The 27,478-nt window shown below is 39.4% G+C and overlaps 1 protein-coding gene across 1 annotated transcript in view; it reads right to left on the reverse strand.

Annotated features, from left to right (window-relative positions):
* The window catches only part of NWD2 (NACHT and WD repeat domain containing 2), a 163,343-nt gene that overhangs the window by 71,514 nt on the left and 64,351 nt on the right, over positions 1 to 27,478 (reverse strand). Inside the window, exons 2-3 of the mRNA XM_072945334.1 lie at positions 27,034 to 27,122; positions 8,167 to 8,283 (exon numbers count right to left, since the gene is read on the reverse strand). Of these exons, the coding sequence (XP_072801435.1) occupies positions 8,167 to 8,283; positions 27,034 to 27,122 (206 nt within the window). The remainder of the gene's footprint in view (positions 1 to 8,166; positions 8,284 to 27,033; positions 27,123 to 27,478) is intronic.

Here is a 27,478-nt window from a genome sequence, read left to right on the forward strand (position 1 = left end):
CCCTGCCCAGCTAGTTGTTTGGCCTGAGGCATCCCAGTTCTGGTGCCTACAGGCTGGTGGGTGGGACTGGGTCCTGAGGGTAATAAGCTAGAGGAAGGATGGAAAAATGCACTTGCCAGCACCAGTGAACATGTGGTAGGATAAGCTCCTAAAAATGGCTGCTGCCAGTGTCTGTGTCCCCAGAGTGAGCTTCAGTCACCTTCCATCGCTCCAGGAGACTCTCTAAGATCAGCAGGTGGGTCTAACCCAGGCTTTTTTCAAATTACTGCTTCTGCCCAGGGTCCTGGAGCACATGAGATTCTGTGTGCCCCCTTTAAGAATGGAGTCTCTATTTCCCACAGCCCTCTGGGTCTCCCAAAAGTAAGCCCTACTGTCCTTCAAAAACAAGTGTTCTAGGAGCCCATCTTCCTGTGGCAGGACCCCTGGGCATGGGAGCCCAATGTAGGGCTCAGATCCGTTGCTTCTTGGGGAGAACCTCTGCAGTGGTAATTAACCTGTTTGTGGGTTGCCCACTCGGGTGTATGGGTCCTGACTATACTGTGCCTACACTCCTCCTACTCATCTCATTGTGGTTCCTTCTTTAGTCGTAGAAGTTCTTTTCTCCTAGATTCTGGTCTTTCTCATCAACAGTTGCTCTGTAAAGAGGTGTAATCTTGATGCGTCCATGAGAGGAGGTGAGGGTCTTCCTGCTCCGCCATCATCTCCACCTATTATGCTTCATTCTTCTTTTCCAGGCTCTTTTTAAAGGAATTATTTTTAGTATTCTATTGTATCTCTGCCATGAGATTTTTATGTCTTTTTGTAATCCTCTTTAGTGGTTTTCCTATATGTAGGGATGTTACAGTATTCACTCTTGACATTTTACAGCTTAAACTTTGGACATTTATCACTTCCCAAATAATGTAAGACTACCTTTAAAAGAGGGAACTGCATTTTCCCTTTTGCCCTTTTTATCTTATGTTATAACCTCCACACAGCATCATTACTGTAGCTTAACATAGTCAGTGTTCTTTCATCTTTCATTATAGTGCTCTTAATTCCTTCTTAGGGATTTGAGCTTTTATATGTGGTCATTTTCACTAAGGCAGAAAAACGCCTTTTAGTTTTTCTTTAAATGTGAGTTAGCTGATGACTAAGTCTTTACTTTTGCCTGAAAATATCATGATTTTTGTCTTTACTTTTGCAGGATATTTTTACTACATTTGGCAATGTAGCTTGGTTGTCTTTTTCATTTTAGCTCTTTAAAGATGATATTCCATTGTCCTTTGATTTCCAAAGCTTCTTTATTAAAAATCAGCTAAAAGTCTGTTTTCTGAAGGTAGTGATTTTTTTCCTTTCGATTGATTTTCAGTTTTAGTTTTGGTTTTCAACAGTTTATTATAATGTTATCAGGAGCAATATTCTTGCTTGTGGTTTACTGAGCTTTTTGAACCCATGTGGGTTGATGCTTTTAAACAGTTTTGGAAAATTCTCACTTGTTACTTCTCTCCCATCCTCTTTTTCTGGGACCCCAGTTACACTTATGTGAGACTGTGCCTCACAGGTCTCTTCTGATTTATTCTGTTTTTCCTGGTTTTTTTTTTTTTTTCAGTCTGTGCTTCAATTTGGATATTTTCTATTGATTTCTCTTTGAGTTCACTAATCTAGTCTTACCCTGTGTTCAGTCTACTGTTAAGCCCATCAAATAAGTTTTTAATTTTAGATATTGTTCTAAAATATCCATTTCTTTTTTATAGATTTCATTTCTTTGAAATTATCCATCTTATCCCTTTTAACTATCTTTTCCTTTATTTTCATTAACATATTTATAACAGTTATTTAATAGTTTTTGACTGCCAATTCCATCATCTTGGTCATCTGGGAGGTTGACTTCTATTATCTAAATTTTCCTCATTTAGTAATCATTTTCTTGATTCTTCACATGTGTTGTAATTTTCATTGTATTCTTGGCATTTTATGTAACTTTTATTTAGGGGTTCATGTTTCTGTGTTAGACTGATATAGAGTGAGAGGATAGTCATGTCAGTCTATTCAGTATTCAAACTGGGTACAACCAGGTTATAGTTTTAATCAGTTTTATTTTAATTAAAATGTTCCAATGGCAAGACAATTACTGTTATGTTCTAGTGGACTTTATCTCCTAGACACAAAGAGGTTGTAGAAGCTTTTCCCTCCCAGCTTTGTATCATTCCATCTGTTCCAATGTCTCATGATGACAACTGCTGATGCTTTTGAGACTCTATCTATAAAGCCAGCTCAGCAAGAACAACTCTCCTCTTTGGAATTTAACTTTAAACATTTTTGTCTCCAGATCTCTACTAGCTCTTTAAAAATAGGATATTTATAATTTTTTAAAGTTATTGTAGTCCTACTCAGAAGTCCTTTGCATCACAGTTTTAAGTGAAATTTTTTCTTACCAATTAAGTTATAAAGAGGTTAACTACTCTCCAGTTCACTTTTTCTCCATAATTCTTTATACCACACAAAAATATAGTGGGTTATACCATAAAAATAGCTTATGTATCAATAAAAATTTATTGTAGAAACAGCAGTAATTAACTAAATGGCTCTCTCTTGGCTTCTATCCATGAGATGACTAGCTTTTTTTTTCCCTTCTCAAGAGTATTTTTAAATGTTTGCCTATTCTAACTTTTTTGGTGATAATCAAGCAATTTATTATTGGAACCCATCTTAGAACTATGATGTCTAGCTGATTTCAACTGGACAAGCTTAATTTTACATATCAGGAATGTTTTCTTTTGATTGTGCAAGAAAAATACATCTAGAAAATATGAGGTATTAGATTGTCCTTTTTTTAAAAAAAATTAATGTCTAGACTGCTTAATTTAGATGATTTTTCAGTTCAAATCAATGACTATTTTTCCATTTTAGTACATTTTGATTAGTAAATCTGTATATATAAATTTGATCATTAAATCACACAAAACCTGTACATTTTATTAAAGTAGAAGTTAAGATTAAGCACTTGTTTTAACTTTTCATGTATTTTATTTACTATGCCTAAAATATTTAGTATACCTAAAATGGTAAATCAAAGGTGAAATGTAGATAAAATGTAGATAGAATTTAGTTTCCAAAAACTAAACTGTTATAAAAACACTAACATTTTCTTAAAACTCAATGATTTGAGAACTCTCATTGTATGAATTTCTTAAATAAAGTTATTTAAAGAAAGAAACTAAACTTGAACTATCAAGTGGGCATAATTCACTTTGAAGGAACTTTGGTGACACAGGTGATGATGAACTGATCAGTATGCTGTAGGTTTAATTCACTAGTATCAGTGATGTACAAATTTGGAATGATTTGATTTTTACCAATAACATCCGTGGACTTGGCTTTGTCTTTTCTGGCTAGTTGAAAAACTTAAACTTGCTGAATAATAGATTTCTCAATCCAATTCCTTATGTTTTCACATTGCTGGTTTTAAAAATCCAGCCCAACCCAAAATGTATCTCTGAGCTTCCTTCTTTCCACTTTGTATATGCTGGTTTTAAGATTGGCTGCCAGGAGTGGTTGCCTTCCCTGTGGTAGGCAAGAGTATGGCCTGCTCCTTCTCTGTCCCGAGCCATCTGTGCCACTGCTGGCAGTGTGTGTGTATGTTGTGGGGTGGGCGGGAAGGCTGCTTCAGCATCAGATTAAACACTCAGGTAAGAATGATGGCAGGAGTCTCACTCTTTTGGCCTTGGCTGCTCCTCTGTCCAATGCCGTGCAATCTGGTAGCCCCAGAGAGGATGGCTACACAGGCTTTGGCTTCCTGAGACTCTTGTTAATTGCTTTGTCAAATCCCAGAACAGTGGCGCAGATAGGATTCCCTTTGTCCTGATTCTAAGAGATGGGGAACACCCTCTGAATGTGAAGTCATGGAACCTCCTCTTACCTGGTCTCCATCATAACTGGTCCTCTTTCTATTGGGTGCCTGGACCTGGCTCTCCTAGGTCCTGCCAATCCCTTTCCCTCAGCAAATCTCCACATGTGGATTGAGGGAATGTAGTGAGATACTGTCTGCACCCCCCAGAGCACCCTTACATTGGGGGGCAGCATCCCTAAAGCTATCTCAGCTTTTCAAACTCCAGGTCTTCAAGTCAGTAGAGTAATTGCCTTTATCAACTTCTTCCAGGAGGCAGACCTTTGCTCAAGGTCTGAGTCAAAGCCCAAACTCCACAAGTAATTCTTTTGGGGTACTCCAAATTTGGAGGGATGAGAAGAAACCCCCCTGTCTCCATAAACAAGCACTCGAAGAGGGACGGGATGGGATAGGTAGCATGGACGCAGACTCTGCTCTCTCTCCCACAGGCAATATTCCTCACCTCCTTCATAAGGATTTTTATGGACTAAGTGGGTGGGACAGGTTGGTGGGAAAAGATGCTGCTAAACTTTTCCACACTTTGTGAGGGCTGAGGCAATTCTCTGTACTTAAAAGGAGAAACATATGGCAACTTTGGACTCAACTGTGAGCTGTCTTCCTGTTAATTGCAGTCCTGTTCAAAATCCCTCCTTGGGAGCAGGTAAAGGTCTTACTAAGTAAATTTCAGCAAATTAATATATACTCTGTACATTTTACAATGTTAAGAATGAACTTAAAAACTCTTTAATATTTGACTGTCTGAATCAAGTCTTAACACTTTCTACATTTAGACTCTCATCAACATTTTCAAAGGGAAATTTCCAACATCACATACATGCCCAGTATGAATAAAAACATTTTATTCTTATTTGAAAATAACTGAAATCACAATTTAATAATAACTAATGGTTGTGTGGCCCTGTATAGCTCACAAAGAATTCTCATGTAGACCGTCACATTTGGTTTCCATAACAAAACTTTGATATATATTCAACATTTACTTGTTCTTTACTCTTATTTCCCCCTCCCCATCTTATGGATGTGAGAATTAAAGCATGGTGAGCTCAGTGACTTGCCCTATCAGAACTAGGGCTCTAACTCTGGCTATGAAATAAAAATTCTGGGTTTTCCCCACTGTCTGTGCCTTCCTGTACATGCACATCTACAAATGCTCTTCTTTCTCAGTAGAGGTGCTGTCTTCTCAGTGTGCTGTCTCCCAAGTTAATCCTCAGAGTGGAACTGGACACCTGTCCAGGCCCCTTACTCTACCCCTCTGTCCAACCAGTGACCAAAAGCATGTGTACAAACAACAATCTGGGATCAGCAGGCATAGCCTGCATGTCTCTAGGACCTTGGGCCATATCCCAAAGGACAACTTTTAGGAAATGAAGTTGAAAAGAACCAAGTGCATACGACATTTAAGTCCAAGTTCCCTTTGGGCTTTAATTCCCTGGGTGCTGAAAATGAAAGCTTTGTTTGGTCCTGAATTTATTGGTAACTGACATAAGGGCTAATGTCTGTGAAGGCTTTGAAGATATACAAACTTTTTTTTCCATTAGCAATGGCAAATGTTCTTGCCAAAGACTTCAGCATTAGGGGAAGTAATATGCCATGCTTTGCAGCACACAGGGGTCATCATGACTTCTAGAAATATCACAAGGGAGCAGTGGGTAAGGAAACTTGAGCTCCAAAGCGACACATATGCGCCCACTGTTACCATAGTTACAACAGGAAAGGCCATAAGAGATGTACTTCTTCCCATAAGCAGTGAAATAAACCTTGCATGATTTAGGATCACCAGGGTGAATAATCCTGGCTCTATCCACAGGGATTTAGCGTGGTTGCCTTGAGTGTCAACGTGTAACAGGAAGCAGAAGGAGGGATAAATGATTTGTTTATGCTCTGAAGTTGCTACTGATGTTCTAACAGTTAACCTTTACTTTCAGAACCTGCATGAACTTGCAAAGTCTTTAAATTATTCATTCCTATACCAGCATATTATAGGAATCAATGGCCATGACTAATTTTAGCTAGTTTGGGTATGATACTCTACAGGGTGATAAAAGGGGGAGAATGTCTCCCTCATTCCTGAATTTCTGAAGATGGATTATTTAAAGCTGTGGAGATCATAGTAATAGAGATGCCCCAGGGCACACACATAGCTCTTTATGCCTCTAAACATGATGGAACCCAGTCTATCTTGTCTTCCAATGTTTGAATCTCTTCTAAAGCACCCCTGCCAGAGTGGTTTTATTTTCTAGTTTGATGACAACATTTTTGGTGATGCACTCATTACAATTTAGACAGCTTGGAGAGAGAATAATAATGATTACAACAAACAACAACACTTTTTGTGGGTCATTATATGTGAGACACTATAAAAGTGTTCTGTAATTTCATTTCATCCCCAGAAAGATCCCAGGAGGTGGGTAACTATTATCAGCATCTCTGTTTTACAGATAAGGAAGCCAAGGCTTAGAACAGTAAAGACATTGCTCTAACATCCCACAGTTATGAAATGTTAGTGAGACCCCGGGATATGTGACCCAAAACCAGAGAGAAAGCTGCATCTTCGAACTGCTTCACCTGGAGCTAAAGTCTGTCTCCTTGTAATTTCCATCCACTGGTCTAGTTCTATCCTCTGAAGACTCATGGGAAAAAAGTCTTAATTCCTCTTCCACCATTAGCTCTTTGGATACCTACATGGCTTTCAGGACTTTATGCATTCTGTTCAGACCACAGGACACTGTTCTTAGATGTCCTGTCGTCAACCCCCTTAAAACGATGCACTCTTCTTGTTTGGACATTGTGTTAGCTTTCCATTGGGTCTCCTCATGCTGTATCCTCTGTCCTACACCCAGCAGCCAGATCTCTTCAGTCCTCTGCTCAGCACACTCTGGCTTCTCATGTCAAGGTCAAATCTATAACCAACTGCAAGATGACAAAGCCCCATGATACGGCCTCCACTCCCACACTCACCTCTCCTCTCACCCACCTGCTTCCAAGTCCCACTTCCTCTCACAGCTCACAGCTGCAATATTCACTCAGCTCTTTCCTGTCTCCCCTCTACAGCCACCTTATCAGTGAGGCCTTCTCCCATCAGTGCTATTTCCTCTCCTCTGTATCATTTATCACCATCCGGCTTATTATTTTACATTTTTCTTTGACTTTTGCCTCCTCTGTCCTCTTAGCCCCACATAAGGATGACACAGTCTCTCTCTGTAATTTCATTTACCTTAGATTCTAAGGTAAATCATAACACACTGGCCCACAACATGACCATATCACATAGGTCAACCTCCCGCACCCCCAGCACCAAGAGCAGTCCTGGGCCCAGGACAGCATTCTCCTAGTAGGTACTGGGTGAATATGGGTGAATAAATGAATAACTTGGCTACATACTAAAAATATTATAGAGCATTTATATACTTTAAATCCTATGTGGAGTTGACTATATAGATGGACATGCAAATTAATATTAAAAACTCTTTTACTGAAACACTGAACCTAGCTTTTAATCACATGATTTATTTTCTTTACTAGTAATTTTAATACTCATCTGTCAGCCTCAGAACATCCTATGTCGAAAGGGGCAAACTTCCCTATCAATGGCTAGGAGCTGTCTGGATTCAAGATAAGGTTCTTTCTTCAGCTAAATTAAGGCAGTGATTTTGTACCATCACCTGCCATACAGTGACCTACTTCTCTTACTACCACTGTGTTTACACAGAGGAGTGGATGTTCTTTAGAAAATAATGATAAACTAATAATAATGTTCCACTTGAGTATCTCTGGCCAAAAAATCACTGCAAAAACAATTTTTTTCCCCTACCGAGTAACAATTCCTATTGGCCGATCTGACATTGTATATTTGGTTTAACAATGTTTCAGCCACTGTGTTTTTTTTTAAATGCCAGAAATTCTAGTGTTGAGAAACAGAGCTACTATGATGGAACACTACATTTTAAAAGAGAAGGAAAAATAGAATAATTACTGTAGGGCTGACCCAGTCATCCGTACTGCTGATCACAAGGTGCCGTGGAAACTGTCGTCAGCCCCAAGTCATCTCTCTGATTACCATTTCAAATTATTCACTGTTAATTCTCAGTGTTTCTTATGGAAAGCGGAGGGTTTTGTTCTCACACACTGAGGGCAAGGAAACAGTTCGAAAATTTTAAGTAGATATAAAAAGCAAGAATTTTTTCCCCATTTAAAAAGCCCCCTAAAAATTACGAATCAGCAAGAATTCTCATATTCCTCTACAATTTAATAGAAAGCATTAGTTTTTTTATACCCACAACAAAACATGGACCTGCAGAAGTTTTCAAACAATCCTCAAGCAGCTTCATGCGGGTCTTCTGGAGCTCGGGGCTGTCCCATTCATCTTCATCAATTCCCCAGTACAGATCTATAACCTGGGGACCAAAGGATGAGGCACTGTTAAATCACCTGGTGGCAAATTCAATTTACCTGTAGGCTTTACTCGTATTCACGATATTAAGCTAGCGTGACTTTAACCTTTTTCTTTGCAGTATGTTTCCCCTTAGAGAGGGAAAATGATATTTTAAGATCAATCTAAAAAGGTATTCTTTTTAATCCCAGGATGGTTTGGGTATGAAAGTTACAATCAGAAACAAAAGAAGAAATTATACTATTGACATGGGCCGTGGGAAAACAAAATATTAAATGTCAGAGGCTTTGCAATGCAGGCGTCCATTACACTAAAACAGGAGCAAGGTTTCAGAAGTTTCAGAGCAGCTGGGATATGATCACTATGTTATCTGAGACAAGTAACAGTGTCTAATGTTACTGTGTGTCTCAATATGAGAAGGGAAAAATGCAATGGGCATTCACATGTACTGACCCTGAGTTACACAGTGACATTTCTTTAAAACAAATTAAAAAGAGAAACCTGTTATCCCATGGGGACATTTTGCTTATATCTTATCTGTAAGCAGCTTGGCTTTCATCAACACGTAGCTGAAAAACACGTATGGAAAACCAAAAAGGTATGCTTTCCTGAGAAGTGAAGATAAATGGGATCCTCTGTCTCCTCACTTCAAAGGCGACGAGCGAAGATGGAGAGAGTCTGTAAAAACTTTTACAAGGACACTCTGAAAAATTTGCTATGGAGAGCAGTTTCATTCCCTTTACTCAACTGCTATCTGCATAAGGTAAATGTTCCTAATTGTAGCTTTGAAGATGTCTTCTTTTCCTTTCCTGTTTCTCACAAGCAGAAAAAAGAACCACCCCCAAACCCCCTTGCTGGCTGTTTGCATGGGTCCTCCACTGCCTGTGCCCTAAGTACTCTGTGTATTTCCCATCTCTTGGCCAATGCCCCCGCACAAGAGTGTCTGGACAAGATTTTTGTCTATCTGCATTTTTAGATGGCTGATAGAAATATAACAGCTTCTTTAAAAAAAAAACATTGCTATGACTCAGTCCATGAATTTCATAACATATGAAACTATCAGGACTGATTTTGAGGTTCGTCCCTTTAGTCTAACTTACAAAGTTTAATCACAATATTAAGAGAGAGGGACATCAGATTATAACTTCACTTTCGAATATGAGAGCCCTTAGCTGGAGTTATTTAAAACTAAATATAAATTAATTAAAATTAAAATTTTAGTTGAAGTGCTCAACAGTGCTCACTGGTTACTGACTCCCATATTGGAAAGTATAGAAATAGAATACTTCACAATCACAGAAAGTTTAATTGGACAGAACTGTGAATTACTGAGCCTCATGTACTGAAATAACTAGAAAAAGACATTTTTGGCCATCTGCCAATAAATTGTCATAATAACAACTGCAATGTGAATGGCAACCCTTAGTTGTGCCATGCACAACCAACCATACACAGAACTTGGTCCCCATCCTTTTGGCTGACACTATAATATCTGAAGAAAGGTATAGAATGAATGAAAAACAAATGGTAAATATGATAGTTAATATCACAAAAGCTATAAATATATACCTGCTATTCCTCTCACATCTTAAGTGACATAAAGTTATATAAAGTAATAATTATGTCTTTGGATTTGTAATTAGATGTTGCATATTTAACAATAGCACAAAAAGGGAGAAAAAGTAATAGAGCTATATGGGAGTATTCTTTCTATAGCTCACTGGAATTAACAGAATCTACTTATGATGTGTACTAACTTTAGATGTAGATGCCTTAAAATAACTACAAAGAAACTAACTCAAAAATATAGTGAAAAAATCATTATACAAATTAAAATGTTATGACAGAAAATATTTATTTAATATAAAGCAAGAAAGTACAAGAGGAATAGAGGAACACAAAGGACATGAGACAGAGGGAAAAAAAAGTAAAATGGCAGATGTAAATCCACTACATCAATAGTACCATTTAGTGTGAATGGTTTAAATAATCCAAAGACAGAGATTATCAGACTGGATAAAAACAAGATTCAACTATGTGCTTCTACAGGAGACACATTTTCGATTCAAATAGGTTAAAAGGATGGAAAAAGATTTATTATGCAAACAGCAACCATAAGAAAACTCATGTGGCTATACTACCAGACAAAAGAAGTTTTAAAACAATATAATTAGAGATGAAGAAGGATATTTTATCATGATAAAAAGGTCAATCTATCAAGAAGATGTAACAATTACAAATGTATATGCTATGCACAATAAAGCCTTAAAATACATGAAGCACAAACTGACAAGAAATTGATAATTCAACTATAATAGTTGGAGACTGAAATATCTCATTCAATAGTGGGAACAACTAGGAAGAAGATGAACAAAAAACTAGAAAACTGTAGCGATACTATAAGCCAACTAGCTCTAACATGCCTATAGGACAATCTACCCAACAACATTCTTCTCAACACATCACCACTTATGGGATGTAGGTAAATAGTTTTTAGAGGGAATTTAGAGCTGTAAAAGCCTATATTAAAAATGGAGAAAGAGTTCAGTAATTTGAGGCAACAGGGAAAGGAGAACAATTCAGAGCAAGCAGAAGGAAGGAAATACTGTATTACAATGGAAATTAATGAAACAGAGTACCAATGAAACCAAAAGTTGGTTCTTTGAAGAGATCAACAAAATGAAAAAAAGAAAAAAAGAGTCAATTTCCTAGAATCAAAGGTGAATGAGAGGCCATTATTACTGAATTTACAGAAATAAAAGGATTATTAGAGAATACTATGGCCAACTGTATGCTAATGAGTTAGATTACTTAGATGAAATAAAAAAATTCCTAGAGAGATAAGTTAAATAAATTGACTCAAGACAAAATAGAAAATGTGAAGACATTTTTAATAAGTTGAGAGACTAAATAGTAACTCAAAAAGAAAAGCCTAGGGCCAGATGATGCACTGGTGAATTCTACCAAATATTTAAAAAAGAATTAATACCAATTATCTAGTCTTCAAAAATTATAAGAGAATACCGCCCAAATTTATGAGACCAGTGTGATCCTGGTACCAAAGCCAGACAAAAGTATCACGAAAAATACAAAGTATTATCTCTTATGAAAATAAACATTCTCAACAAAAATACCAAAACCCCTAACACAGCAGCATATTAAAAGGATTATACAACACAGCTGAGAAGGATGAATCCCAGGAAGGCAGGATTGGTTTAGCGTCAGAAAATCCAGTAATGGAGGACACTATGTATTAATAAAGGGCAGAAGCCTCATGGGCAATCTCAACAGACATGGAAATAAACATCTGACAAAATCCAACACCCCTTCATGATAAAAAAAACAAAACAAAACAAAACACTGAACAAACCAGGAATAGAAATTAATTTTCTCAACTTGAATGAAAGTCATGGATGAAAAAACTACATCTAACACCATACTTAAAACAAAGCTTTCCTCCTAAGATTAGGAGCAAGAGAAAGATATCCACCTTCATCATCTTTATTCAACACCATACTGGATATTCCAGCCAGGGCAACTTGGCAAGAAAAAGAAATAAAATGCATTGATATAGGAAAGAAAGAAGCAGATCTACCTTTATTCATAGACGACATAATCTTGAATATTGAATACCCTAAAGAAACCACTAAACTGTTGGAACCAATGAGTAGTGCAAGGTTTTAGGATACAAGATCAATATATAAAACCCAATTGTTCTATGTGCTAGCGATGAGCAATCTAAGATTGTAAAAGTCCATTTTAAAAAGCATCAGAAAGAATAAAAAGCTTAGGGATAAATTTAACAAAGGAAATGCAAAATTTATACTCTGAAAATTACTAAATATCATTGAAAGACATCCCATATAAATGGATTAGGAGACTAAATATTGTTAAGATAGCAATACTACCCAAATTAATCTACAGATTCAATGCAATCAGTACAAAACTCCCAGCTGGCTTATTTATGGAAAGCTGCTCCTAAAATTCATACAGAAATTCAAGAGATCCAGAATAGCCACAACAATCTTGTAAAAGGAGAACAAAGTTGGAGGACTCACACTTCCAGGTTTCAAACCTATTACAAACCTGCAATAATTAAGACAGTGTGATACTGGCATTAAGTATACTCAATGGAATGTAACTGAAAACCCTTAAATAAGTTCTCACATTTATGGTCAACTGATTTCAAGAAGGGTGCCAAAATAATTCAATGAAGAATGAACAAATAGTATTGAGGCAACTGGACATCTACATGCAAAAGAACAAAGTTTAATCCTTTACCACATGTCATATATAAAAAGTAGAAATAGATCACAGACATAAATTAAGAGTTAAAACTATAGTTTTATAGAAAACATCTTTGTGACCTTGAATTTGACAATGGTTTCTTAGATATTACAGGAAAGAAAAAGTAACCCCAAAAAAAGATAAATTGGACTTCTTCAAATTAAAAAAGTTTATGCTTCAAAAGACACTGTCAAGTAAGGGAAGAGAGCACCCTCAGAATGGAAGAAAATATTTGCAAATCATATTTGACAATATATTTGTATCTAGGATACATAAGAAACTCCTACAACAAAATAAGACAACCCAATTAAAAATGGACAAAAGAAGTGAGTAGCCATTTCTTCACAGAATATATACAGATTGCCAATAGACACATGAAAAGATAGTATCATTAGTCATCAGGGGATTGCAAATCAAAACTGCAATGAAATTAACACTTCACACCCACTAGGATGGCTATAATCAAAAAGACAACAAGAAGTGTTGATAAGGATGTGGAGAAACTGGAAACTTCATACACAGCTGGAGGGAATATAAAATAGTATGACAGTTACTCCATGATCCAGCAATTCTCCTAGGTATACACCCAAGAGAGATGAAAACCTATGTCTAGACAAAAACTTGTACATGAATGTTCATACAGCATTCATTATTCATAATAGCCCAAAAGTGGAAACAATACAAGTATTCATCAAGTGATCAATGGATACATAAAATGTGGTATACAGCCACCCAATGGAGTAGTTTCTGGCAATAAAAAGTAATGAAGTACTGATACATAATATAACATGGCTAAGCCTTGAAAACACTATCCTAGGTGAAAGAAGCTGGTTACAAAAGACCACCGGTTGTACGATTCCATGTATATGAAATGTCTACATTAGGCAAATCTACAGAGTCAAAAAGTAGATGAATGGTTGGCTAGGGCTGGGAGAGAGCAGAATAGGACAATTAGGGAGTGACAGCCAAAGGGGACAGAATTTCTTTTTTGGGTGATGGAAATGTTCTAAAATTGACTTTGTAATGCTTATACAACTGTGAATACACTAAAAACCACTGAACTGTACACTTTAAATGGGCAAATTTTATGATATGTGAACTGAATTATAACTCAATGAGACTTTGCACTTCTAGCTTGTACTGTGATTTTCTACAGGTCTTACATCTCCTACTCACAGAATTGAGTGCAAGAACAGAATATGTTTAAGTCAAGCACCTAGTATACTAAGAGCTAAGCACTAAGATCTAACTAAATATATGTGGATCGAATGACCAGGGTAAAAGTCAAAACAAGGCTTTCATTTATATTTTTAAACAGAAGCCTAAGCGTCACATGATCTATTTGCCACCTATGGGAGTCTTTTATAATAGTCCGTGCATCTGTCATTTCCTTAAAGTTTGGCCACCACTGCCTTTATCCAGGCCTTTATAACCCATGTCCCCTTGCTTTAGTAGCTTTGTTTAAATATTCTCTTACTTCCAGCTTTTCTCCCTTATATTGTTCTTTCTCAAATGTCTTTATGAGCGGAAAATGATGAAAAATAAAATCAAGCAACTGTGAAGATAAAGATGAAATAAATAGATGAAACATCTAGCTTATGCAACACAAAACACCATTACGGGCAAATAGACGCCTCTGTCCACATGATCAATAACTGGCAAGAAGCAGTTGGAACCCAAAGTGCTCAATGAGACAAGATTTATTACGTACTTTAAAAAATTAAGCTTAAGCTTTTGGCCTAATGTCCAGGCACTGCAGACACTGGACTCTAATTTACTATTTATTGGAATACCACCTTGTTGACAGCACATCTTCTGTGCCTTTACTTATTTCATCATTAAGTATAAAAGCTCAGGAAAGTAATTTGATTTGATCTTTTTTCGCTTAAAACCATCCAACTTGTTTAAAAATATTCTTAGGGAAGCAAATTTATCATGCTTATTAAAAAGTGCTGAATTGGTCTGAAAACAAAAAGCCAGCAATTAAATGCCCTAACAAATTTTGCTGCTTGAAATTAGACATAATCATTGAAATACCAAGATTCCTGAACAATCAATAAAGCAACCTGTAAGAAACAAATAATAACCTTACACTTTACCAAAACAAAACAAAAAAGGTCAAATTTCAGTTCATAATGGCCATTTCTTTCTTCAGAGGCTTATATTTTCCAAAATATTTTCCTTCTCAATTTTCCTTTGCCACATGACATTAACTGAATGCAAAACGAAAATGCAACTGCAGAGACAATACGTCTGATTTTGCTTTTAAAACAAACACACTATTGAAACGAAGGCTGTTCAGGTTATTAGGATGGGAGGCTACGCACTCATTCCAATGATTCTGCTATTGCTCAGGGCACTTCCTCTGTAGGAATTACCTCATTTTGTGTTGAAAAAACTCTCATCACTTTATAGCTGGGAGTTTGTTTTTATTAAAATGACATTTCTTTAACTTCCCTGGCCTTTATGTTTGTAAGATATGGCTTTGAAAAGACCTTTAACTCTTTGAAAATAATCACAATCTATTCTTATATCTGCCACCACTGAAAATATTCAAAAGAACACAAAGCAGGTCCAGAAAGCTCTGAACAGGACATTATTGTGCTATGGACATAACTTTCAAGGTCAACACAGAAGTGAAGACAGCACTCATTCAACTATATTTTAGTAGTTGCGTCCTGTTACCAGAATGCTCATCTCAGGAGAAAGTAAGCAGGGAGGAGTCTTAAACCTCAGCCTAGGTCAGATATTGTCTACCAGTAGTAAGTAAATACTTATAGATCTGGCAATTCTTGCTCTACTTAGAATGACTGTCCCCAGATGCATGGGGTGCAAGAAAAAAAAAAAAACTCCTCTTGAGGTCCACACCATGCACGGCAACACTTTTACTAGAAAAATGGCAAACGCTGACGACTTTAGGTCACCTGCAATTTTTCTCTTGGTCCTGACAAATCTGACTAGGCTGTATGGCAGCATGACTAAGATAGACATTTCTGGGAAAATCAGGTCCTAAATCGAGCCCAGGCAGAACTGGCTGGTCCTAGTGTCACACACGATCACCAGAAAGAAAGAGGATCCAACAGTATGAGGTAGGATGAGGCTTCATCCAAAGCCTCATAAAGACGACTAACAGCTCAGACCTGAAGCCTCTGTGTGCTGGATCTTCAGCTGCTGGACAGCCCTAACAGTCACAGTGTGCTGGTAAGGAAGAACTGAGCCCTTCACAAGGGCAGGACCTCTGACTGTCAAGGCTGAATGAACTTGGAGACGGAGAGAAGGTACCAGGAGTTCTTAGAGGCAGAGAAGCTGCAAGCCAGGCGCCACTGAGCATCTGTGTTGAGTCTGTGCTGGAGTCTGAGCTCGCCACATAAAGGAACCGGACCCAGGTGCAGCTGGATACCAACTTCCTTCGGGGCAGGACACCTGGCCACAAACAAACAGTGTGCCTGAGTGAAAAAGCCAAGCTGGCTCTGTTTCTGTCGGCGGGATTTCAGCAACCACCATATGGGAGGGAGCCTGAGTGTATGCGTGCCTGTGTCACTCGGGGGCTTCCCTAATTAGCCCCTTGCTTCCGTACTTGCTTCTTCTAATCTGTTCACTACACTGCAGGCAGCGGCGTCTTTTTAAGATGCAAATCTGATCGCCATAGCTAAGATTTCCTTTCATTCTTCCAGACACTATACAGAGTAACTTATTTACTCCTTAAACTTAGGACTAGACAGAAATATTATCCCTGCTTTATAGATGAAAAAGTTGAGGCTTAGAGAAGCAACTTGCTTGAAATCACACAGGTAGTAGCAAGTAGTAGAGGTGGGATTTGAACCTGGGCTGTTCACACTATTTCACAGCGCTTCTCGTCACCTTGACGACAGTGCCTAGAAGCTATGACCTAATTTGCGAGATCCTCCACCACCTAGTCCCTGCCCAGCTCTCCAAACTCATCTGATGCCATGTTCTCCCTCATGGGTCAGGTTCTGGCTGTACACATACTCCTCAAATACGTGCGTGTGTAACATGTGTATGTGTGAGTCTGTGTATTTACATGTATACATTACACTTGTACTTACATTCCTACACCTATCTCTATCAGTTTTTGTGAATGTATGAATATAGGCTTTTTGGTACAGTGGTTAAGAGCACAGGCACTGGCACAAACTGCTTTAGTTCAAATTCTGACTCTGCCATTTATTAGCTGTGGGATCTCTTGCAATTACTTACTTCTATATGTCTGAGTGTCCTTATTGAATGAAATGTGGAAGATAGAACTTACCTCCTAGGCTCACAGCAACGACTAAGCACATTCATGTATACACTGTGCTGAGAGTAAGTGCCTGGCAGGCAGTGAGTACTATGTAATGTTAAAGTTCCTTCCCCAAATTTGCTTATGAATGTTCCTTCTGACTGAAATATTTTTTAACCTGGCCATCTCCATCGACCCATTCTTCAGAGTTCAGCACAGACATCAGGTCCTCAGCGGCCCTTTCTGATGCCTCTAGGTTTGATGAGGCATCCTCACCCCCGCATTATGCACGCCCAGAGCTCCCTGAATTTCCTCCGCAGCAAGCATCACCCTGGCCCCTGTGGATGACTACATTCTCTGTGAAACTAGACTCCATGAGGGCAGGGACTGTTTTCAACACTATGGCATCCACTGCACCCTCAACTCAGCCTGATGCAGAGCAGAGGCTCAATAAATGTCTGTGAATAAATGAGTGATGCCCATGGGAGCAAGCACCTTAATCTACCCCGGGGATTTGGGTAGACATCGGTGAGGAAGCAAGACAGAAGCCTGGACCTGAAGGATACGTGCATAGGAGACTGCTCTTCAGAGAGGGTAAGAGGCCCTTCTAGACAGAAGAGCACTGCAAAGACGCAGGGGACCCGGCCTGCCCACACCGAGCCGATCGGGACCCGGCCTGCCCGCCGATCCACTCACAGCATCATCATTTTGGGAGCTGGAAGGAAACAAGATCAGGTTGAAGAAACACTTTGCTTTACAAATAAGAGAACTTAGCTTAAGTTACTTTTTCAGTGGTTTATAACTAAATATTGACAAAGTGGACCTCTTAAATAAGAGTTCTTTAACTGTGCAGGGACTTGTTAATAAGGTCTCCTCTCCTTCCCATCAGAGACAGAAAATGATGGAAAGAGCTACCCTGTGTTCGAAACTGGAGAAAGGCTTCGTGGTAACTGGACTCCACTGGGACACTTAGAGGTGACCTGCAAATGGGGATCTCTCATTCTGTTTATTGAGGGACTAATCTTTTTGGTGATTTCTAGAGTTCGGGTAATCAAACAGCCACAATTTAGCAGAATAAATTGTGCTAAATATTCAGCAAACTCTGGAGTTTCCCACAATGCGACTGCTTTATATAAGATTGCCTATATGCACAAAGGAAAGGAGGACCAGTAATGCTATCTTGGGAAGTCAGGCCCGAGGATCCCTGAAGAGACATTCCACACTGCAGAAATGTTGAGCCAATATTTACAATTCAACAGGAGCAAGGAAGGTCAATGATGATATAGTCCTTTCCTTCCCTTTTATCTTCTCTATTAATCTTCCTTCCCCCTTTTTATAAACTGGCCCATGGAAGGGAGAAGGATGAGGTAACAGGCTTCTAAGACTTTTACAGAATATCAACTTGGTAAGCCCTGTCCAGGCTTTGATGGACAGAACTGAAATGCGAAGTGAGCCAGACAAATTGAAGCGCTGGCCTGAGAGGAATGATGTGTGATTCAGTGAGGGGAGATGCACTTCCCTCTAGAAAGCAGCATACATTTGATTAACAGAAAATGGAGAAGGAGTGATTAGTTGACAATGTGGAGAAAGGACCAAGGGCATCACAACACGGCCTGTCAATTAGAAAGCCAAGGACGGATTTTGGCAACTCAGGAGGCAAAATGCATTCCGAGATTCCTGAGCAGGCAGGCAGTTGGGAGAAAAAAATGTGTACAGAGAAGGAGATCGTGCTCGACAGGACAGAGGGCCGGGGAGGGGAAGCAACTGAACACAACTGATTGTGAGCCTTCAGTGTGAGGCTAAGTAATCATTTTGTTCAGTAAACATTAGCAAGATCAAGCGAATAAAAGACTCGCATAATTTCACTTGGCCTACGACTTTGATGTGCTTAGAGAACGTAGCTTCTTTTATCTTGTCCAAAGCTAGTTTGGATCTCCAGCCTAAGCCTCTGTCCTCTGGTTATCAGGATAAAGTGAGCTCTCAGTTCTAGTCGGCTGAAACCTTAGTTTGAAGTGATGTTTTCGAGGACTTTTTAAAGTGCTTATTCTCTCTTGAATCAAGATGCTGACTCTCTCAAAAGCCTACAGCTCCCCCCTTCCCTTGCTCCTTTTCCGGAGGGTATGTCTGGGTAGCCTCCTATCCTGAAGGGGAAAAGTGGATTTCTAGGGAGCAGTCCCCGGGTGACATCTGCTGGTTGGGGGCATCATGGCTTGGGCTTGGGGCAGTTGTAATCCATGGACTGGCCTTTCCCTCTCAGCTTGGTCAGAGCCTGGTGTTGCTCTGCAGACAACCCAGGCCACCGTCCCCTGCTGTGGATGAGAAGTTCCAAACCCTGGGCCCATGCTCCATCCAGTTTTCTCACCCCAGGCCTTTTGTGTGGTCACCTCTCCCTGTGGTGGAGACTAACAGTGGCTCTTAACTCAGCATATGGGACACACAGTAACTGAGGGCAGCTTGGGAATTTAAACCTCCTGATCTCTTGCTGTCCTGGTCATGATGTAGCCGTGCCCAGGTCTATTGGCGGGGGTGGGGGGGTGACTGTTGTAAGGTGATCTCTTTTTCCAGAGTCCTAAGTAGAGAGCAGAGGCAAGCTGCCCTCAGTGTTACCGATCCACCTACCTCCCCTTTCTGAAGCAGAACTCAGAGAAAGGGGATGGCGAGGCAAGTCTAGCGAACTCTGCGCCTCCCTGTCTCCTTCCACCATTCTCCTAGAGACCACATCGGGTGGGTCAGTCCTGCTCTCCTCATTAACCAGCTGGGACCTCTTCTCTATATGTTAGAGCTCCAGGGGCAGAATCCTAAGTACTGGTTGACATACTAAAGAAGGGATTAAAGGAATTTAGAGAAATCTTCTCTCAGGCTAATAGTGTGAACTCCAAGGATTTTGTTTTGCTACATAATCCTTTCTTGGATGCAAGAGATATTTCTTCAGTGTTCTTCCAATTCCCCTTCTTTCTGCACCAGACACTAAGGACCCCTCAGACAGACAGATTCCTTGATCCAAAGTCTTTTACTGTATTGAAAGGCAAAAGAAAAATGCACATGAATAAATGAGTGCCTTCCACGTGCCAGGCATGTTGTGTTATCTCACTGAATTCTCCTGACAATCCTGGAAGATGAACACTATCCTATTCATTTCACAGAGGGATCAACTAAGTGTGAAAGAGATCAAGCAATCTGCCCAAAGTCACAGGACTGGTAATTTGCAGACCGAGAATCTGAATCCCAGTCTTTCTAACAGAAAAATGTATGCTGTTTCCAGTATACCCCACACATGACATAATGTGCTGCGTTTTATTGAATCTAGTATCACCAGTAGTAGACTGCTCCAATGTTGCACAGTCCACTGAAAGAGAAATGCACTGCCAGCCAATTGCACTGGGATGTACCTATTTGTTTGTAAGATGAATCCTGATTTCTGAGAAGTAAAAATGTGGGAAAACATGCATTTCAGAATGAATGAAATCTGGTAAATACTTAAAGAAGATTATTCGAGCAGCTCTGTACAGTCTGAACCAGAATACAAAAACACCCAAGGTAAGGACAGATTCAGAAATACTGCCACAGTCACTCAGCTATTAAGAAACGGGAGCCTGAGTAAGGACAGAGACTTGTGAAGTGGAAAGACAAAGTGAATTTCTAAAGAAACACTATGGCAGGTGAATCAGTGGGAACAGGGCAGTTTGGGTCCAGCTTGTAAAGGGTGACGAATGAACTATGCACCAAGATTTTAAAGTCTGGAGCCTGGGAAATAGTAGCAATTGAGTAACTGGGAAAAGCGAAAAGGATGGGTTCTATTTTAGATTATTTTAACACTCAAAAAACCAGAATTATCTTCATGTAACTATGGTGGGCAAAGAGCTGGAGATGCTGATATGAGGATCCTCACACGCGGGCACCAGCTTGAGTCAATCACTGGCACTCAGCTCTCATCCCAGTTAGAATGACCTCACTCTGACGCCACCTCCATCTAGAACATCGCAGTCCAGCCCAGGAGCCACTAGACACATATGGCTGTCAAGTCCCTGAAACGTAGCCAGTCTGAATGGGGATATGTTGTGAGTGTAAAATACATACTGGACTTTGAAGACTTAAAATAAAAAAAGATGTAAAATAACTCATTAATAATTTTTGTATTGATTACATGTTGAAGTCACATTTTGGATATAAATGGCTTAAATAAAATAGATTCTTAAAGGATTTCTGTTTCTTTTTACTTTTTAAAATGTAGTTAGAAAATTTAATTGCAGTTATGGCTTGCATCTATGACTTACATTATACTTCTTTTGCACAGCACTGGTCTAGAGTCTCAGCTTCTGGGTCTTACTCATTTAATCAACAAATTCATTTTAATCAACCAATATTTATTATGTATATAATGTGAACCAGGTACTCTAAAAAAGACTAGTGATAATTATAAATAATGTGATTTCTGACCTCTATAAGCTCCTAGTTCCTGGAGAAAGGACATTTTAAAAGTAATTAAACAGAGACAGACTCATAGACGTAGAAAACAAACTTATGGTTACCATGGGGGAAAGGGGGTGGGAAGGAATAAATTGGGAATTCAAGATGTGTAGATACTAACTACTATATATAAAATAGATAAACAACAATTTTCCACTGTATAGCACAGGGAACTACATTCAATATCTTGTAATAACCTATAATGGAAAAGAATCAAACAAGGACTAAATATATATACATGTATATACACACATATATATATATATACAGATATATGTATACATAAAACCAAATCACTATGCTGTACACCTGAAACAATATTGCAAATCAACTATATGCCAATAAAAAACAAGTAATTAAAACAATGTGACAAGTGCAATTAAATGATTAGGAATAAAGTACCACAGAATCTTAAAGAAGGAAGTTCACTATTTCTTAAAGAATAAGTAGAAAATTTTCTAGTCATCAGCACGGGGGACAATTTAAGGGCACCCGATACAGAGGGCCCAGTGGGTGTGAGGACTCAGGGAAGAGGAAGAACCTGCTGGGGACTGAATGTAGATGAGAAAGGCTAAAACAGGCCACCTGCTGGGGAGGGGACAGATAAGACCTCAGGGGTAGACAGGAGTGGAAAGTAGAACCTTGAATGCCATGCTAAGAAGTGCAGACTTCTTGTAGATAAGAGTCAGATCTGCATTTCAGAAACACCCCTGCAGCAGTGTGGCAGATGCACTAGGTGGTCAAGGTAGGTAGAGAGGTTGATGTTGGGGAGAAGAAGGAAGAGATGAAGGTAAACAGACCAGCAGAGTATCTATCGCAATAGTCAAGATGACAATAATACAGACAGGACAGACTGGAGAAATATTAGGGGAGGTGGAATCCACAGGTCTTTGGGATTTACTGGATGTTAAAGGTGAAGGAAAAGGAACAGTAGCTAAGTGTCCAGATGAGTCAAGTACCCCCTGCAGAGGTCCTTGTCCTAATCAGGTTTACTCCTGCCCAGGGTACCAGTGGGAGTGGGGTGGGGCAGATTTATAGGAGTTCAGGGCATGGCAGGGGGATATCTGGGAATCAGAAAAGACTTCTTAGAAAGCTAGGCCTTTAGCTGGATTTGGAAGGGCAGGCAGTAGAGGAGAAAGGACATTTCTGAAAAGAGGGGAGAACTGAAATAGATCAGCGAATGAGATTTTGCAGTCAGGAATAAGCAGACGGCAAGACACGCTCTACAGACAGGCCGAGGATGGCCTGACTGGCATGGAGTATTTATGTTGGGAAAAAATGGCAGATGAAGTAGGAGAGGCAGCAGGGATCACATTAAAGAGGGACCCCTGTAGGCAGCAGGGAGATATTAAAAGATTTTAAGCAAAGGAACTGACAACATGACATTTAAGTAAGGTTACCCTGGTGATGTATAGAAAAACTCAAGTCAGATGATGGTGTCGGCAGTCCTGCTTAACACACTTTATGAAACCCCACTAAATGTCAAACACTCTTCCAGGTCCTGGGGACTTAAAAATAAGTGAGAGCTAGTCTCTCCCTCAAGGACTTGCAACCTGTTGTGCGTAAACAGAGAGCAAAGTCAGTTAAGATGCTCTTTGTTTATCGAATTTTTTGAAGCAGTGAGGGTTGGATCAGGGTCTCTGCAGGGCGGATGGAGAGGAAAAGCAAGGACGGATGGCACCTGTGCATGTAATTACAGGCCCTTTCTTTACTGGGTCCTGCACCACCTGCTTTTCCCCAAATCTGTCTTTATTTTTCCCAGTTTATTCCCCTGTTCTTCCTTTCTATCCTCTTCTCTGTAGCCAAGGGCACCTACTGAACACTGGCAAATCAAATAACATTATTTCAGCACCTCGTCCTTCTCTGAGCGTGTTTCCTGCTCTGAGTAGGCTTGAGCTTCTTTCTATTCAGTGTTTCCACCTCTGAGCAATCAACCACGTGTGTTACACACAGAACTAGCTGAAATTCACGTAATCAGAGAGGCTGGTGCCTTTTCATTAAATGTTAGCGTAAATGAAAAAAATAGAGGAAATGCTAGAAAACAGTTTGTCAAACAGGCAAGCAGATAGAAGTCTATGGCCCTGCTTAAAATGTAACTCCACAGTCTGTCAAATTAGTTTAATAAAGATTTACCTAAGTGGCCTACCATGTGCCAGGTACTTGACTAATCATTGGGAAAGCGGAATAAGACAGAATCCCAGTCCTGAGAACTGTTAGACCTTACGGACGGGCGATGAAACAGTTACCTAACCAGATGTCTCCTTATCTCCACGCTCACTCTAGTCCTCACCAACATCATTTTGTACTTGCACTGTCTTCTTGCTTCTGCCATCCCTCCTCTCCCCCAATTCCAGTCCCCTCACAAAGCTTGAGTGAATCTCTTAAACATTAATCATGTCACTCTTTCCCTCTTTACTCAGTACAATTCTAAATCCTTAATCTTAGTTCATAAGGTCCAGTGTGATCAGACTTTGATGTCATCTTCTATAATTATTTCCCTTACTCCCTCTACCCCACTCCCACTTGGCTTATTTTTCCTAGAATATTCTAAACACGCTCCCCCCTAGACCCTACTCCTGGTTGTCAATGCCTGGAATTCTCCTCCCAAAACGTCTATATGACTTGCTCCATCCCTTTCTGCAGGTCTCTGCTCAAAGGCTGTCTTACTACTGGGTCCATCTCTGACTACCTGGCATTTCCCTCCCTCCCTTTATTCTGCTTTACTTTTCTTAAAAGCATTTACTCAATGAAATGCATCTCTCACACTAGAATTTATCATTTATTATCTGCCTCTCTCAACAATATTGGCAACTCCATAAGAAGAGGGTCTGATTGGTTTGCGCCTGTATTCCCAGCACTTGGAATGCTGACTGGCATGTGGTCGATGGTCAACAAACACTTTTTTTAAACATTTTTTATTGATTTATAATCATTTTACAATGTTGTGTCAAATTCCAGTGTTCAACAAACACTTTTTGAATGAACTGGATGAATGATTGGGAGTTAGACACAGGATGCAGCAAAGAGGAGGTTACATGGCATAACCTGGGAGGGACAGGGGAATCAGAGAAGGTTTCTTTAAGCAAGTAATGTTTGGGCTGACACTTCATTCATTTGTACGCTCACTCATTCATTCAACATATACATATGGAGTTTTACTACATGCCAGGCACTATTCTAGGACCAAGAATGTAGCTGTCATGAAGGCAGACGAGTCCCTGGTCTTGCAGAACTTATAATCTAGTGAAAGAAAGACAAGAAGCAAGCCAATAATCAGTAAACAAGAAAAATCTCCAACACTGACATACGCTATGCAAATAAAAAAAAAAACTAAAACAGGATGATGTAAATGAGCACATCTACGGTGTGACTCGAGTTTGGGTCCTTAGGGAAGCAACTCTAGGAAGTGACATTTCAGACTTGAAGGACAATAAGAAAGCACCCATGTGACAGGAGAGGGTGAGCATTCCTACAGAAAGAGAACAGCCAGGGCAAGGTCCTTAAATGGGAATGAGCTTGATGTGTTCAAGGAACAAAACAGAGGACACACAGGTGCAAAGTGGGTGAGAAGAGGGGCATGACTTAAGATCAGGTAGGAAGAGTCTCAAGAATGAGTAGGACCTAGGAAGTGGAGAACCAGATTGAAAAGCACTGTAGGTGACGAGAACAGCAAAGGCAAGAAAGCACAACATAGACTGGTGCATCTGAGTAACTCCAGGGAGTGCATTTGTCCTGGGTCCAATGTATAAGGACGGAATCCAGAATACTGTATGGGTAAGTTGGTTTGTCATGAAGCTTCTGGTACATTTTGCTAAGGTTGAGGAAAAAGAACCATCTCTCTAGAAAACATAGACTCAGGGAGGTCTATAATCAACCTACCAAAAAAGACTATACTAAAAATATATTCTTTGATTCAGATACTATATACTTGAGCTTAGAAGGTGGGAAGCAAATGCAACCTAGCATATTTTACTCTCAACAAAACCTCAGGTGTGTAAGCTGTCACCACGCCCATTTTAGACACTGAACTAAAGGACCGGTGGTGGGTTAAGTCACTCATAGTCAAGAGCTGGGGCTCAGTTCCATGTCATAATTTGTCCAATGTTGTTTCTACTGCTGTCCAGCATCTCAGTGACTGATTCAATACATTTGCCTGGAATGATCTTTGCCATCAATTTAGTCTGTGGACCTGGCCTTCTAAGGTTTTCCTTTGGCTTTATCTGTCTTCTCCTGTGTCTACTTATAATTTGGGAAATACATTTTTCTCCTCAACTAATCCCAATCAATACCATGTTTTATGGAGGTTGTTCCAAAGTTCAACCTTCTTCTACTGACAAAAAGGATGCAAACCCAAACTCAAAGATGGGATTAATATGCTTGGACACATTTCTTTATAGTAACTGAGTACCCAGGGAATGTCTAAGTCCTGGGAATCTTGACATACCAGAATTTTTATAACAGTTGAGACCATGTTATCAGCAGAACCCGATGCCTCAGAGAAAGCAGTGCTGAGCTCACAACAAGGAACTTAGGTTTACCATTTTTCAAGTAAATGGTGACTATTCAACATGTGTGTCATAATGGCTGGCTGCTGCCTGACACTATGTATTGGGGTTGAAGTCATTCTGAGACTATTATTCTATGTGTCACATTAGAAGGCATTATGAAGTATACCATGATAAAATATACACAGTTGACCCTTGAATAACAAACATGGCTTTGAACTGTGTGGGTCCACTTATGTGCAGATTTTTTTTTCAATAAATGCTATAGTATTAAAGGATGCATGGTTTGTTGAATCTGCGGATATGGGGGGCCGTGGACATGGAGGGCTGACTATAAAGTCATCTGTGGATTTTCAACTGTGTGGAGGGTCAGCATTCCTAGCCCCTGCTTTGTTCAAGGGTCAGCTGTATTCAGGAGGAAACAAAGGGTGAAATGTTCCTCTGTTAACAACGGCACATTTTGCATACCTACACCACGAACCTCTAGTCCATATTCCTTACTTCACAATGTAAACACGTAGTTGAGAAAGCACTGGAGAGTTCAGATGTCCATTGTAAATGAGGTTGAAAAATTCTGACAAAATAATGCTATCTGTTGCAGGAACCATTTACTTTAAAATTTTTTGGATCTCCAAGATACGTTCAATGTCTCCTAGTACTTTTCTATTAGGTGGCCAATCACTGGTGTCTACAAATGCCCATATGTTTATGAATTTTAGCAATGACACGCACAGGTACCGTCTCTTGAAAGGCTGAATAATTTTTTTTTTTAGTAAATGGCAAATCCCCAAAATGCTCAGGAAAAAGGAACTTCTACAATGTGAATAAAAACTAAAAGGTAGAACAGAAGGCAAGGACTGGCCAGGCTGCTAAAAAGAAATACTTGTGAGAAAGTTGGTCCCAATTTTTACATGTATAACATTTCTAGAGATCCTAGCTTAAAGGCAGGTGCTCCGAAACCTTCAATTTTTTGAGAATAGTTAAGAGCATCAAAACAACCAAATAAACATGTTCGAAGAAAAAGACGAGCCAATACCAGGTAGGGGCCAACAAGCAGAGCATAAAAGTGCAGAACATTAAAAATGACTAAATACCTTTATTTCCATTTTATTTCCAGTGTTTCTTTTCAACTATGCTTAAAAAATTAAATTGGGGGGGGGCACTTAAAATTTGTCTTTTATAACAGCCAAGCTGTGACAAGAAACAAACATTATTAAGCTGATATAATTAAAAATGAAATTAATTGCATAATTACCTGAAATTCTAATCCATAGTTTTCTCTGCAGAATTCTCTCAGTTTAGGATACACATTTTCTCTTAGTGCCTGTCTTTCTGCTCCCGTGTCTGTGGTAGAAAAGCAAACAAATAGAAAGTGAGTTACATCCACATATGTATATATTTCTGGAAAAAAAGAAAGCTTACAAAGAAACATTAATGTAATCAAGTTGGGGTCCTGTACTGTGAAATGATGGGATACTGCCTGCTGGAGGAGACTTGCTCTTCACAGAGAAAGCAGAGCTGAGATCTACCAGGCATGCACAAGAATCCCACAGGATGGATGGGAGCCCCCCGGGGAAGTTCTGTGGATGCTGGCAGAGAATTCACTGGTGATTCTTTATGCCTATGTAAGATCCTCACATGGAGGTCTGAAATAGCCACAACCACACTGTCTTTGGAAGAGGTAGAAGGAAAACTTGTAG

The sequence above is a fragment of the Vicugna pacos genome, chromosome 2, assembly GCF_048564905.1.
Source record: "Vicugna pacos chromosome 2, VicPac4, whole genome shotgun sequence".
NCBI lineage: Eukaryota > Metazoa > Chordata > Mammalia > Artiodactyla > Camelidae > Vicugna > Vicugna pacos.